The sequence below is a fragment of the Lissotriton helveticus genome, chromosome 4_1, assembly GCF_964261635.1.
Source record: "Lissotriton helveticus chromosome 4_1, aLisHel1.1, whole genome shotgun sequence".
NCBI classification, from domain to species: domain Eukaryota; kingdom Metazoa; phylum Chordata; class Amphibia; order Caudata; family Salamandridae; genus Lissotriton; species Lissotriton helveticus.
In genome coordinates this window covers 425,800,228-425,816,023 of record NC_136063.1, presented here as the reverse complement: position 1 = coordinate 425,816,023, position 15,796 = coordinate 425,800,228, and the positions used below count along the sequence as shown (strand labels likewise).

The following is a 15,796-nucleotide window of genomic DNA, read 5'->3' as shown; positions in this document are numbered from 1 at the left end:
CAGCAGGAAAAACAATTGAGTAACATGGTTAAGAATGCTGAGAACAAAAGTCCTGGGGGAGGGGGTGGAGGAAAGCCCCGGCCCAAATTTAGCAGGGAAGAGGCTATGAAGAAATTTCCCTGCCATCAGTGCGGCGAAATTGGACACTGGCGAAACGAGTGTCCCCAATTAGTAGATATTAATGAAAAAACTCCTGATTTAACTCCACAGACGCAGAAAGAAAGACCAAGAAAGACTCAACCCCAGGTAAAAACAGTTCAGGTGCCTCGAGCACCCAAGCAGGTATACAGGGGAAGACAGGCAGAAGATGAAGAGATAGAGGTTTGGGAAAGCGGGGAGAACAGAAATACAGCAACTTCGCAGTATCTGCTAAATGATACCTTCCTTTGTAATGATCAGGACTGACGGGGCCTGAGAGGGGAGGACGAGGAGTGCGTACTTGCCGCTTCCTTGCCGGTAGACCAGTCTGGACCATATATTGAAGGAAAGGTTGACGGAAATGATGTCACTTTTCTGTTGGACACTGGCGCTACCCGTTCTACTGTAAGAACAGTGGACGTTCCAAACCTACCCCTCTCGGGAGAAAATATCCAAGTAGTGGGTGTATCTAATCAATTGATTAGTACTCCTGTTACCGAACCAATGGAGATTTCAATTGGAAATTTTAAACAGATGCATAGATTTGTCGTCTGTGACACCAGTCCAGTGAATCTACTGGGTCGTGATTTGCTGTGCAAAATGAACTGTACCATCTTTTGCACACCAAAAGGTGTTGAGATACAGACCCCAGATGAAGATGGCATTTATAAATTATTGTTACTTAGACCTGACTCAGAAATTAAAAGATTGACCCTGCAGGACTTGCCCCAAGAACTCCAGGAAGCCGTAAAGCCAGAGGTGTGGGATTTCACTGGAAAAGATGTGGGTTTGATGAAAGATGTGGACCCCATACAGATAGCCATCAAGGACAATGCAGTATATCCTAACACTAGGCCCTACCGAATGAATGCTGAAGTGAAAGCAGGTGTCACTCTGGAAATACAAAAATTATTAGAAGGAGACATCATACAGGAAGTGATGAGCAGCCCATGCAACTCACCGATTATGGGCATCAAAAAGCCTAGTGGCAAGTATAGGGTAGTGCAGGACCTGAGAAAGGTTAACAAAATTGTAGTTCCTTGCTGCCCTATTGTCCCGAACCCTGCAGTGATATTGTACCAGATTCCTTGGGATGCTGAATGGTTCACTGTGATTGATTTATGTCATGCATTCTTTTCGATACCCCTGCACCCCGACAGCAAATTTCTTTTCTCATTTGCCTTCGAAGGTCACGTGTATTGTTGGAACCGGGTCCCTCAAGGGTATACAGAGAGCCCCTCTATCTTTAATCAGATCTTGAAAAAATGTCTAGAGACTTTGATCTTACCTGGGAACTCTGTGTTAGTGCAATACATAGACGACCTTCTACTGGCGTCTAAAAGTCATAGGGACTGTGTAGTTGACACCATTGCCCTCTTAAATCATCTGTGTGAGAAAGGGCATAAAGTGGCCCCTGACAAACTACAGTTCTGTGCGAAATCAGTGAAATATCTGGGACACCAAATAGAAAAGGGTGTCAGAAAAGTCACATCAGAAAGAGTGAGAATAATTCAAAAGATGCAGTTGCCCCGTACTCAAAAAGATGTCAGAATGTTCCTGGGTGTATTAGGGTACTGCAGGCAGTGGATTCTGGGATTTGCAGCCCTAGCCAGGCCCTTGATAAAAATGACCACGAGAGGAATGCCAGATGTTGTAGAGTGGGACGATGAAAGCCTAATGGCTTTCACAAGACTGAAAAACTGTCTGTGTACAGCCCCTGCGTTGGGAATGCCAGATTATTCCAAAGAGTTTGCCCTATTCTGTGACACTCGCGATAATTGCGCATTGTCAGTCCTGACTCAAGAACATGGCACGACCAGAAGGCCTGTGGCCTATTTCTCTGCCACTTTGGACCCAGTAGCTGCTGGGTTACCAGGCTGTCTGAAAGCAGTAGCTGCTACCTGTGCAAGTTTGGAACAGAGTGAGTCCATTGTCATGGGACATCCTGTGACCGTGTATGTTTCACATGGAGTGGTAATTCTATTGACCAGAACTAAAACACAGTATCTCACCCCTAGTCGGCTGACTAAATACGAGAGGATTCTTGTGGGTGCAGCAAATGTAAGCATTGTTAGGTGCGGTATTCTGAACCCTGCCACTTTACTCCCCGACCCCTTGGAAATAGAAGGTGGGGATGATGATGAACATGATTGTATTGACCTGACAGAGTTCAGTACTAAACCACGCCCAGACATAAAAGAAACGCCATTGCCTGAACATGATAAAGAACTATTTGTGGATGGTTCCTGTCTAAGACATGAACTAGGAGGCCTGAGTGCTGCTTACGCAGTAGTCTCTTTTACAAAAATTGAAGAAGCAGGTTACCTATATAACATCAAGTCTGCACAAGTAGCCGAATTGATAGCTATGATAAAAGCTTGCAAAATTGGGAAGGACTTACGCATAACAGTGTATACTGACAGTCAGTACTGTTATGGAGTTGTGCATGACTTTGGCCAATTGTGGCTGCAGAGGGAATTCATGACTTCCTCAGGTACTCCCATTCGGAATGCAAAGGTTGTTCATGACCTTTTAGAGGCCATCCAGTTGCCCAAAGAACTGGCAGTGGTAAAATGTGCTGCTCATAAAAGGAGCATGGACAAAGTATCACTGGGAAACGATTATGCTGATCGAGTGGCCCAATGGTGTGCCAAAGATCGGTATATTGTAAATCCAAAACGAGGGGGGCCAGGAACCAGCTGCCAGCTTCAGGTGTTTGAAGAAGTGCCTACGTGGGATGAAGTGAGAGAGTGGCAGGAATCGGCTCCTTGGCAAGAAAGAGAGAAATGGAAGGAGGATGGGTGTAGACCGAGACGTGTGGATGGTGTGATTTTGGGCCCAACTGGTATGCCTGTGTTACCCCGACACTTGCTTGGCACAATGGCAAGATTAATACATGAAGGATCACACATTGGTAGGGATGCCATGATTCTGGTATTTCAACAGACTTGGTACAGTAAGAAGTTCAGGAAGGTAGCAGAGTCCCTCTGCCAGAGGTGCCTGTCATGTCAACAGATGAACCCAGGCAAGAGGACAATGGTTGAACTGAGCAAAATTGGGAGATCAGGGGGTCCCTTCGTAAGGATACAGATTGATTTCATCACCATGCCCCGTTGTGAAGGGAAGCGATATGTCCTTGTCATTGTTTGCATATTTTCAAAATGGGTAGAAGCTTACCCTACTTCCCAAAGTGACGCACTGACAGTAGCGAAGTGTTTACTAAAAGAACTGATACCTAGATTCGGGGTGCCATTCATTATTGAATCAGATAAGGGTGGACATTTCCAGAATGACATACTGGCTGAACTCTGTAAGGCCTTTGGAATAAGGCAGAAACTCCATTGTGCATACCACCCAGAGGCTTCTGGAATAGTGGAACAAGTAAATGGAACTATAAAAAACAGACTAGCAAAGCTGACAGATGCTACTGGCATGACCTGGGTGAAGGCCCTGCCTCTGGTCCTAATGGGACTGAGAAGTGTTCCTGACCGCAAGACAGGCCTAAGTCCCCATGAAATCATTATGGGAAGAGTGATGAGACAAGCATGGGTGCCAGGAAGCAAACTGTTGAGTATTACTGATGATTTGGTGCTTGAATACTGCAGAAGATTGGGTGACCAAGTGCGTTCTATCTCTCGCCAGATTGGAGACGACGGCATCCTCAATCCAACGACTCCTCTCCACAACTTGGTTCCAGGAGACTGGGTCAAAATAAAGAAGCACACTCGATCTAATTGTCTGGCACCAAGGTGGGGAAAGAAACGCCAAGTAATCCTGGTAACAACAACTGCAGTGAAGGTCGCAGGTGTTCCCCAGTGGATCCACGCTGGACACACCCAGAAGGTATTACCAGACAAAGAATTTGCAGAAGAAGGGCAACCAGCAGAGGACCCTGCAGGAGCCGGTCCAGAAGCAGCTGACAACGAGCAGCCCAGCACCAGTCAGGTTGCAGGAACAGCAGACGTTGGCCCAGGAGTAGTTGACTACGAACTGCCAAGAATCCAGCCTGCTGAAGAGGTCCAGGAAACTGAGCCAGGAGTAGCTGAAGACGAGCTGCCAAGCATATGGCCAGAAGAATGGATACCGATGATTGATCTGACCGAAGATCCTATCAGAACAAGAGAGCGACTTAGTGAAGGTAGAGAGTGGACTAGTCAGGAAAAGCAAGGCACAGGCGAAGAACCTCAGCCGCTTGAGATTCACATCAAAACTGAGGAAGGAGAAGGTCAGACAGGGACAGAGCAGGTGTTCGATACACCACCGCTAACACCTGATGCAGATAAGGGAGAGACTAGAAATAGAGTGATAGTTCGAGCAGAAGAAAATCAAGAGATCGAAGTGCTTGAACAGGATCAGAGAGGGTTAAAAGAACGGGTTCAGGAAACAGAAACAGAAACAGAGACAATCGAAAGCCAAAAACAAAATATTCCTGAACAAGGCCAGATTAGCAACCAGGCAGAAGAATTTGATGCTAGCCCTGGAACTAGCCAGATAGGGGAAGTAGGAGAAGAAAGTGGAGAAGAATTACCACAAGATAAAGAGAACAAGAGAATAAGAGAAGAAAGTGAAGTCCAAGTACCGACTAAGAGACTAAAGAAAAGAAACAACCTTGAGCCTAGGTTTGTAAAAAGATTGAGACTAAGGATAAAGACAGTGGAAGAAAAACGTGCAGAAGCAAGAAGAAGTGCTCGGATAGCAGAGCAAGAAGAAGACTCTTCCAAAAGAAGGAGTGAACGAATAAAAAGACAAAACAAAAAGTACAAGTCTCCTGAATGGACACTGGTTTTGGAAGAACTTGAAGATCTTGATATAACTGACGTGAGCGACGGAGAGCCCGTCCCTGAGTACTCAGCTGAAGAAGAAGACGAACCACCGTGAATTTGCACAAAGTAAGCTAGTTGTGTAAAGCCAAAAAGAGGGGTTCGAGAAACTCCTTCTGAGCCAAAATGTCTGATTCAACAGTGAATGGTAGACCTAGTTGCAGCCGTTTTAAGACGTGTTGCAAGGTGTGTATATGTAGTGTAGTAGTACTGATAGTTATCTGGATAGGATTAACAATTTTCATTCCCTTTGCTGTAAGTAAAGATACTAACATTGTCCCTACTGAAGTTGTAAATACTGACAGTGAGGAGCTAACAACACAGAGTGTAGCACGACATGAAAGAGCCCTGAGACAAACAAAACAGAACTTAGAAGCATCAGATGAGGGAGGACTACATTATCATGGAGTTAAGAACAAGACACACTTAAATGTTTTCGCAAACTTATTAATACACTATGTAGAGACTATGGAAATTGAAGATTGCTATGTCTGCATGAAGCTACCTACTTCTGTGGCTGAAGGCGTGACATACCATCACCTGCCATTGACATATGGAATCTCCTGTAGCATTTTAGCTAGTTTATTTTACAAAAGGGGACCGTTACAGTATTATTACTCTAACAATGACGTGATCTTTTCTGAACTTCCTATACGTGGGAACTTGAATCCTGTACATACCAAAAGTGACACCATAAGATATATGGGAGACTACTTTCTGACTATAGGTAACATTGACATAGCAGACGCACACAGAGATAACTTGACTTGTTCTTTGCGTGAGCAGGAAAAGATGTTCCTGAACATGGCAGAGAAAAGAAGAATTAAAATTCAAAAGAAGGCTAATGACGAAAGTCAGAAAAAGCCAAAGTGGGCAGAGAACATGGAAGGCACCTCATCTGGTGGAGCGGGTCCTGCTCTGTTGCTGGATTTTGAAAAGAAAGGCAAGCTATGTCTTCACCGCGAGAAGACTAGCTATTATAATAATGTTTTCATTGGTTCCAGTGAATGCGAACATAATTACAAGGTAATTGGAGGTTGGGGTTTCAAAAATGGGTCAGAGCCTGTGTTTCCTGGAATTTATTATATTTGTGGGGACAAGGCTTATTTCAAATTGCCGGATCACTGGTATGGAAGCTGCTACTTTGGCATTGTCTTCCCGAAAATATACCATGTGAATGGGAAAGCTGGAAGCAATGAAGATACTAATGGCTTAGTGCGTAGTAAAAGAGAAAGTATAGGTGAAATTATGGGTAGTATTTTCAGTGCACTGATACCTGGAGTGGGAGTGGTTCTGAACACTCACAGAATTTGCAAATTGTCTACTATAGTAGATGTGCTGTCTACTGAAACAGCTCATGGATTTCTGCTGGTCAATACTGAAATGGTTGCGATCAGATCAATGGTTTTGCAGAATCGACTTGCTCTTGACACCTTATTAGCGAAAGAGGGCGGAGTCTGCCGGATGTTGAAGGCGCAACATTGTTGCACTTATATTCCGGATAAAAGTGTACAGATCAAAAGATATGTGAAAAACATTACTAATTTGGCAAAGGAACTCAAACCACTCGAGGTTGATAGTGCCTGGAAGAGACTGGTAAATGGTCTCTCAAATGTAGGTCATTGGCTTGCTAGCATAGGTAAAAGCTTATTATTCAAAATTCTGATGCCAATTGGTATTATAGGTCTTATTATACTTTCCATTTTCTTATGCTGTAAATGCCGCAAGCGCACCAAAAAGCACGAGGTAAATGCAAGAGGAGTGAAACGAAGTGTGGATGAGATTGAATTAGAGGAAGTGAATGATCAGATATACAAAAAGGTGAAGACTTCTCACCCTGCTAAAACTGAGAGAGAAAAGTTAGAACGGTTGCTGGAAGAAATAGAACTTTATAAAGTGTGAAAGAAAGTTGGCATCTGGTTCCATTATAATTTGTGATGATAGTAAATATCATCAAAGAGGGGATTGATGAAGCAAAGCTTCGCATATTTTGCGGCTTGCCGAAGTCAAGAACCTCGTTTATGTGTAATAAGGTAACAAACGTATGTTTTACTAACGTTTATGTTAAGTTTGAACATAGATAGTGAAGCTTGCACATGTGTTTTACTAAAATAATTTACCCAAGTCACCTAAAATGGCCGCCGCTTGTATTTAGTTACTGCGCATGCGTCAGCCACACTCACGTGTCCTGACGCGTCTGCAGAAGTGGAGGGAAAGTTATGCGCATGCGTAATTCATAGCTGTGCTTATCATGTGGTACTGCTCGTGCCACTGCTCTTGTGACTGTGTCAATGTAGCTAACATTTTAATGCAATAGTTTTATTTCTTGATGATGAGTCAAAAGTACAAATCCTGTGATGTATTTTCATAATGACATTATTATGTATTAATTTGTTTTTCGCTTACTTTTTATGTACCGCGGGGAATGGGGTTTGTCTGTGTCGAGAACCATTTTGGAGGTCCTTCTGCGCCTGCGCGACCTGCCAAGCCAGAGCCAGACCTTGAATGATGGAACTCAGCCAGTTGGCAGTGATGAGCAAGATGCTCCTGAGAACGACCCGAAAACTCGGCTGAACCAATCACATGTGCTCACAGAGCAACAATGTTAAAGTTGCCATTGTATTTCTGCACCAGTTCTCATGAGAACCCCAATCTAGTTAGGCGGTACCCTATTATGCAAATGTAGGCTTGAATCTCTATGTCGTGATTGGTGTGCTACCCAAATCCTACCTTAGGACCAATCCAAATTGAAGGATTCTGACACTTTGCAACATTGGGGGGTGGTACACAGACCCCAAACTGTATATCTACCCTGGGTTCACCTAGTGAACCGTCCGACTTGTCTGGTTTAGCTGACCTGTCACTGACCCAACGCACTCAATAGGTGACTGAAGATACAGAGCGCTGCGAAGCACTCTGTCCGAATTTGACCATAGACTGAGGTTCTACTGAGCCTTAAAGTGCTGGCAAGCACTTAGCTGGGAGTTCGCTGACCCAATCGGGGTCTTGATCGATAGCTGCAGAGCGGGTGGAGCGCAGGCGTTGCTTCCGAACTGTGGGTTCCGGTCCTGTCCTGAAGAGGGTCCTGTCCTGTCCTAAGGGTCCTGTCCTGATTCCTATTCCGAGGGTATCCTGTCCTGTCCTGGGTGTCCATTCTGCACCTGCTGTCCTTTGAGGGGTATCCTTCCTTGAGGGTTTCCTGTCCTTAACTGACCCGTGGCCAGGGTTTGGTTTCCACACCTTTCTAGGTAAATATTGCTCTGAAAACTCTTTAAATCTTGCACCTTCTGAATTTCTGACTTTTGCTTTAATAAAGTTCATCATTGCATATGTTATATTTTCCATGCCTTTCCGCAACTATTGAAAGTCAATTACATATTTTTCCATAAGGTTTTGTTCCTATGTCTTCTCACTGGTTAGAAATTATATTTTGCATTGCAGTCTGTAATTTTATGATATGGTCTAGAACTTCATTGCCTAGATTGTTCAAAGGCCCATTCACCTTAAGTGAAGCGTGTTACTCTTTATAGGCCCTCCCATAGTTATTCATGCATAAACTGTCCGTGCTTAAATATTTCTGAGATTTTTTTATAGTATTTTCCATCTGCTTTTCATATTACATTTGAATGATTACCCTGTCATTATTTCTTTATGCCTATATAATTTACGTTATCTTGGTTATTGATTGCCTTATTTTACTGTACCTCATGCAAGAAAATATTGAATTTAGATAAACATTTTAAAACTTCCAGTTGTCCGTGGTCATTTAAACAGTATTTGAATGATATTGTTTGGGTTTGCATTTTGCTGCCTTTCCTTTACAGCTAGCTCCCTGATTCATGGTGGTCATTAGGTACCCGCATCGGTGGATGGTAAGTCGGATGCACTGAAAATTATTAGCAGGGAACACACACACATCAACTTGGTAGAGCTCGTGAAGTCACCCGATCGATGTATATGGTGATTTGAAAGTATATGGGCCCTGAAGCCGGAAACGGCGAAAACTATTGGTCTGGTGGCCTCGCGCGCTCTATCATGACTTCCTCATTCGCTCCATCTTCGGCCGCAAGCTGCTGCGGTACTGAATATTTGTCCATCTTGTTGAGTTGGACAGATGTCGTATTTCCCTTTGGTTTCATCATAGTGCTGTGTAATATCTAGGCCAGGCGTCGCGTTATTAGCAAGGAGTGCTTTGGTACATCTGGCCGATGGCTATTGTCGTCTAGGTAGTTAGTTTGTGCTGAGGGTTCCAATCTACCTTTAGTCGGGAATACCACGGTCTGCCGGAAACGTTGGTCTGGCAATATGATCAGCCACTCACGAAATAGTACGGGGAGGGCACCTTCAAATCCAAACGTGCCCGTAGTCCCGCCCGAGTCCAGTTGGGCCTCACTCGTGTCAGTTCCTATCCTTCAACATCTTCTTACACCTGTAAATTGTGTGTGTGCTGTACCCTCTGATTATACTGCCGGAGTCAATGGTCCGAAGCTGCCGAACCCAGGTGCCGATGGCTGGCTGCAGGCCAGATTCCTTGCTGCACTCATTGGCTTCTAATGCCTCCTCATTCAGGCAGAACATTTTTTATTCTGGCGGCGATGGTGCAGCATGCGGGAGCGCCAAGGGGTTGGGAGACAATATTTCCGAAGATCACCTTGGGTCGTGCCTCCTCTGGCATAATGGCCGAGCTTCAGACCCTGGACTCCCCCTTCCACTGCAGATTGTGTGCCGGCGGTTTAGGTTAGATGCCTGTACTCCAAGGGTCTATCTGCAGTCCACCGATCCAGCCGGTATTGTACACCCGTTATGGTGGACTCAGGGGTACCCCCTCCAGTCAGGCCCTCTGTCTTACTCCGAGATGCGGGACACAAGAATTTGCGCTTATTACGCTTATCGCGCAGGGGAGAGGGGGATCTCCAGCAATTTCCCCCGGGCCTCACCTCACTAGACGCTGTGGCCGGGTAGTGTTCTCAGGAGGCCGTCGTGCACATTAGTGGATGATCAAGTGGTAGGCTGGAAGCCGCGGCCCTCGCGTACTGCAGAGCCCTAGCCTTTGGGCCACGCTATGGGCCGGTGGGTTATGCGACTCCGCCCACCTCTGTCGAGGCCGATGCGTCGCTGTTAAGTCTGGCACCGATACGGGATATTGGTGGTCGTGCACAGCGGGAGCTGGAAAGACGATCCCTCTTCTGCTCCCTGCTTTCAGGAGCATTAACCGTATATTCCCTGCCCTAGAGGTTCCGGATTAAATTTGGATTTTATGGGTTATGCCGCAGGCCCTGACGGAGCCCCAGAGCTACGCCGCCATCGTAGTTGGCACCAAGCCACGCCCCCCTGTGATGTCATTGTTGCAATGTTGGACCTGGTGTGGAGGTGAAGTAGAACATTTAGTCTCGGCTTGGGATTTGAAGAGAAAGTGTTTGTCATGTTTACAAAGATCACAATGATGTATTGTGAATTATTTTGTTTCATATGAAATGCATAGCACATATATAAACTAATGAGAACACCACCATTCTTCTTAACTGCCAATTATTCACTGCTGGCCACCACCGTTCCTTAAAACAAGTCACAAAAAACGTGTTTTCTTAACCCCTGTGTGGGCGTCTTTGAAGGTCACAATTAATTATCAGATTGTGACATCTTCCCCTCTTTTTACGAAATAAATTAAATACATAACATGAATATAATGGAATTGTAACCATATTTAATCTTATGATGAGAGCATTAAATATCACAACATTAACTTCATCTTATATTTGCTTAATAAGTCTTTAGGAAGAAGTATGGTTCAGGTAGATCTTTAGGTCAGTCTCAACCGTGTCTGGACTATTGTCCACAGATGGTGATGAATCTCAAATTCTCACTTGATATGAAGTCACACCAGTATCAGATATTCCTTAATTTCCTCCTTGAATGGAAAACTCATTTAAATTATGTGGTTCACTGTTGTTACATTTCTTGACATGAGGAACTTCTCAGGTCAATATACTGTGTGCAGAATCAGTAGAGTTCATGATCCATTTGACTTGTGTGACTTGCATCGGAGTAACTTGGAAATGCAAATCAGACTTATTGATTGTAGGTTGCTGTTCCAAAACAAACCTCTCACCTTCACGTCTGGCAAAAGAACTCTCCTTTTCTTAGAAGATTTCATCAAATTTTTTGTTGAATTTATTGAGAAATGTATTTATACTCGAGAGCTAATGAACTCTTTAACTGCAACAATCTGCACTTATGGATCACATGGGCTACATACATAATTATATGCACACATGCACTGAAATATTGGCACAAAAATCCGAATCTAGCTACTAGCAGCAGAACTTTACATGAGTAGACCAGAATACCACCACTCCTTTGATAAATATACAAAAGGTCACGCACATCCTACTTGTATACTCACAGTTGGGCACTCCAGGCAGGCGACACTACCGTACACCATGCACCTAACAGTACACAGACTCTTGGGATAGTATGGTTCTTATGGTTGACTCCTGTGCTCATGCAAAAGGTTCCCAAAAGGAGTTCGGTGTAACCTCACGCATGCAGTGTGTGGAAAGAGACTCTTGTTTTCGTCCAACCGCACCATTGGGTAAAATGGGAAGCCTCTTCACGTCCCTTTGTCAGTATGAACATCAAGGTAGTGCACCCTTGTGCATATGGTCTATGCAGTAAAATAGGGATGGACTAGACTGCTGAATATTTATAGGCTGGCCTTTATGCCTGGCAGTGTATGCGCTCAACTGGCACTGGGCGGAACTATGTGAGAATAAAAATGTAGCTCAGTGTTGCTTGAGTCTTTGTTCATTGTTCAATGACACATTCAATCCTTAGTGTTTTTACGAGCAGTAAAAGCCTACCTGCTATGAGGGCACTGGTTGTGAAGAACACAAAGTTGATTGGCACCACGTCTGTGGTATTGAATAGCTGGGTCGCATGAGCCAGGAACCTGGAGGAAAAGGAGTAAAAACAAACAAGCCAATTACAAGACTAGAAATTAGATTTTTTGTCAGTTTAAAGGGCCCTCCTAACCTCAATTTGAAAAAAAGACCAGAAACCCCACGAGTCGCAATTTAAACAGAACAAAACATTTATTTTAGGGAGGCAACTCCATAAATATTGTCAGACCTGGGTATCAAATCAATCTCAAGATCAATATATCAAAAAACTACTTATTTAACATCTTTTATTTATAAAAGTGACATCCATCAACAAACTACAAAATCCATAACATAGTCAACTGTATGGCATGTTATTCCAATATTGAATGACACAGGCTTCACGGTTTGATGTAAGCAGCCAACATGTGTTTTGCAACTGCCCCTGTGTCTTCAGGAGTGCAATATGATCAATAACGGTCTATAAGAACACATAAACATACATTGATCACATGAGTTGGTGCATATGTAGCAGCCTGAACCTATGAAGAACTGTTCAAACACAGTGTTTTCTCTTATTTTGATAAAGGATGAAAAAGGACCCTCATTACCCTAAAACATAGTTGCAATATATAGACATCCCATCAGATAACCTGTATGTCAGACAGTAACCTGAGTACAAGAAAATTAACCCATCAGATAATATAACAGTTAGAGAGACCAAGATTATCCTGAAACATATTTAAACTGGGTTAACCTCCTATCATAGTATCAAGTAGTATATGTTTGCAGATAATTGTGACATCCTACACCTATCTAGTGTCCTTAGTATCCACAAAAATAAATATATATTTACCATGTTAGTAGCCTCTGATATTCCTAATTTGCTCATGTTGCAAAAACTCAATGATGAAAGCGATTTGCAAACTTCACAAGTGGACATTGATATGGCCACTCAGGAAAGACTAAGACAAATAAATAATTTACAAAAAGGAGCTGGGATCAGTCGTTTTAAGTCTAAATCCTGTTTTGTGCCGATCATGCCAAAGGACGCTATTGATGTATTTCACAATATGATCCCCAATGATTTGAAAAAATTAAATCTAATGATAGAGAATATGAAAAAGCTAAAATAACACTTCAAAAACATCTGGCACAATGGAAAAGACTAGGCCTTATTTCTAATGAGGAATACAAGTTCATGTACAATAAATTCCCGGTATTACCTGTACTATATTTAATCCCTAAAATACATAAAAATGTTTTTCCAGTCCTGGGTAGGCCAATAACTTCGGCAATTAAAAGCTTAGGAGAGAATGTTGGCAATACATAGACTTCTTTTTGCAAAGCTTGGTAAAGGACTTGCCAAGTTATGTAAAAGACACCGGAGATTTTCTCAAGAAAGTTGAGAATTTAACCTGGACTGATGATCTATATCTAATTCCTTTCGATATAGAATCTCTATATACAAGTATAGATCATACACAAGGAATGAGAGCTGTGAAGCACTTTTAGATAACAGGTCAAGTGAATTCTATGAGCATTACAAGGTGATTCTTGAGCTTATTAGTCGGTGCCTGAACAACTATTTTTTTCTTTTTCACAAGGATATTTTCAAACAAGTGAGGGGTGTGGCGATGGGGGCTTGCTTCTCCCCCAGCTATGCATGCTTGCATGTTGGCTGGTGGGAGGAACAGGTCCTCAAGACCACCCATCAGGCGCTCTTTGAATCCCATGTTATAACATACTTAAGGTACATTGACAATGTTTTTATATTCTGGGAGGGAAGTGAAAATGAAGCATATGGCTTCATAGAGGACATTAACAACAATTCCTTAAATCTTAAATTTACTTCCCATACCCATAAAAATCAGATGATCAATGATAGAAAAATTGAAAGTACGTTATACAGAAAACCAACTTCTGGTAACATTACATTACACTCGACATGTTCACACCCTAAACACCTCATTGCTAGCATACCGTATGGAGAAATCCTCAGACTAAAACGTATATGCAGCATTGAGGTGGATTTCAATAAATGTCAGTTAGATCTGGTGAATAGATTGCAAGCCAGAGGGTATACTGGTAAAATGATTGGAGATGCCATAAGGAAGGCTAATACACGATCTAGAACAAGCCTCTTTGACAACTAAAATAATGAGGAAGTAATTGTATCTCCCACAACATCTAGAAATATAAATATCCCTAGACTGATTACAACTTATAGTAGGGAGGAACGCAAAATAAGATCCATCGTCAGTAAACATTGGCCAATAATACTGACAGACAATGTTTTTCGAAACAAGTTGGCAGAAGCCCCTGTGATTACATTCAGACGGGGGAGTACTACGGGTACTACTCTAGATAAAGCTCCACCTGAAACTAGGAAGGCAGCCTCATGGTTACAACTTACAAAGGGATTCAGAAAATGTGTGACCTGTAGGGCATGTAAGTTTGGCCGCAACATGACTCATTATTCTACCCCTTTTTGTGAAACACCTATTCCTATGCAAGGTAACTACAACTGTAAAACTGAATATGCTGTGTATATCCTGACATGCACCTGTAGCCTTAACTACATTGGTAGTACGAAGCTGCATGTGCATGTCAGGATATTGCAGCAAATAAGGGCCATTCTCCACAGTGATCCAGCATATCCTGTGGCACGACATTTTAAGCGAGCTCATGCAAATGACATAAATTGCCTTTCCTATTACGTCATCAATACCATCCCAAAATCTAGAAGAGGAGGCAATAGGGAACACCAACTCAGGCAATTAGAAACTAGAATCGTTCTTGAGTTTGATAGTAAATGGCCTAATGGTTTAACTAACACAGAAGACATGCATAACTTTTTATGAATACGATGACGGTTTTTATATTGTTTTGCATAAGTATCTTCTGTATTTTCATGAATTGTGACGCAGCCTGTAAATTTCCTCTTATTGGGTTGCCCTTTCCCCTCAAGATCTGATTTTATTAGAATAAGATTTTTTTTAATGCAAACTAATGCTTTTTATATTTGTTTTTTAATAGTACTTTGTCCAGTTGTGGACATTTTACTGTTATTAATATAAGAGCTTTTAGATGTTTGCACTATTATGGTACTTTATCTGATCTATTTGTATATATATATTTATATGTCTTTTTTTAGCACTTTAAATGTAAATCTTTTTGCACACCTTACACCAGTTTGCACAAGGAATCATGAATTTTGCACATATAATTTTGCACATATACAGCTTAACACATGGCCACATATGGGATTTATCCTATGATACATTTTTAATTGATATGGCTACTATTTGATGCATTCGGTGAATTTATCCAGTTATATATATATTTTTATCTTAAATGCATCAGCTGATTTTTGCATATATTTATTAATTATTTATGTGTATAGAGTATGTGACGTTTAAAAAGTATAATAATGAATGCTTATGGACTTGTTTACATTTACAAAGCCATGTAAAATGTAGTCTTTTTTCTCTGACTATGGCCATGTGACCTGGGATGGTGGACAAGGGGATGGCCACTTTAGAAATAAAAAAACAATAATGGCGTATACTCAGATTACACGTGAACAAGGGCTTGTAGCTGGAAACGCGTTGTGTTAGGTTGAATAAAACAAGATCTTGCCTGACGTCCTGTGGGGTCTGTGCCTCATTCTTCGCCGCCGCCCCCCCGCTGTGTGGGGATCGGAAGTTGTGGGAGCAGACTATTGAGGAAATATATATATATATATATATTACTTCAGCTTCTTCTCCCCACGATCCCGCAGATGAAGACACGGCACAGCAACAGATAAGTTCTCACTTAATTTATTTACACACCATGTGCAAAATGAAAGTGCATCAGAAAACGGACGGTCTACGCGTTTCGGCTCCTTGCCTTCAACTGGACCATAGAGTCCTTCAATCTAGACCTGATTTAAATATAGTGCTGTGTATAAGTACC

The 15,796-nt window shown here is 42.5% G+C and overlaps 1 protein-coding gene across 1 annotated transcript in view; it reads right to left on the bottom strand.

Annotated features, from left to right (window-relative positions):
• The window catches only part of NIPAL2 (NIPA like domain containing 2), a 661,359-nt gene that overhangs the window by 167,463 nt on the left and 478,100 nt on the right, over positions 1-15,796 (bottom strand). The window contains exon 8 of the mRNA XM_078686977.1: positions 11,819-11,907. Coding sequence (XP_078543103.1) covers positions 11,819-11,907 — 89 coding nt within the window. The remainder of the gene's footprint in view (positions 1-11,818; positions 11,908-15,796) is intronic.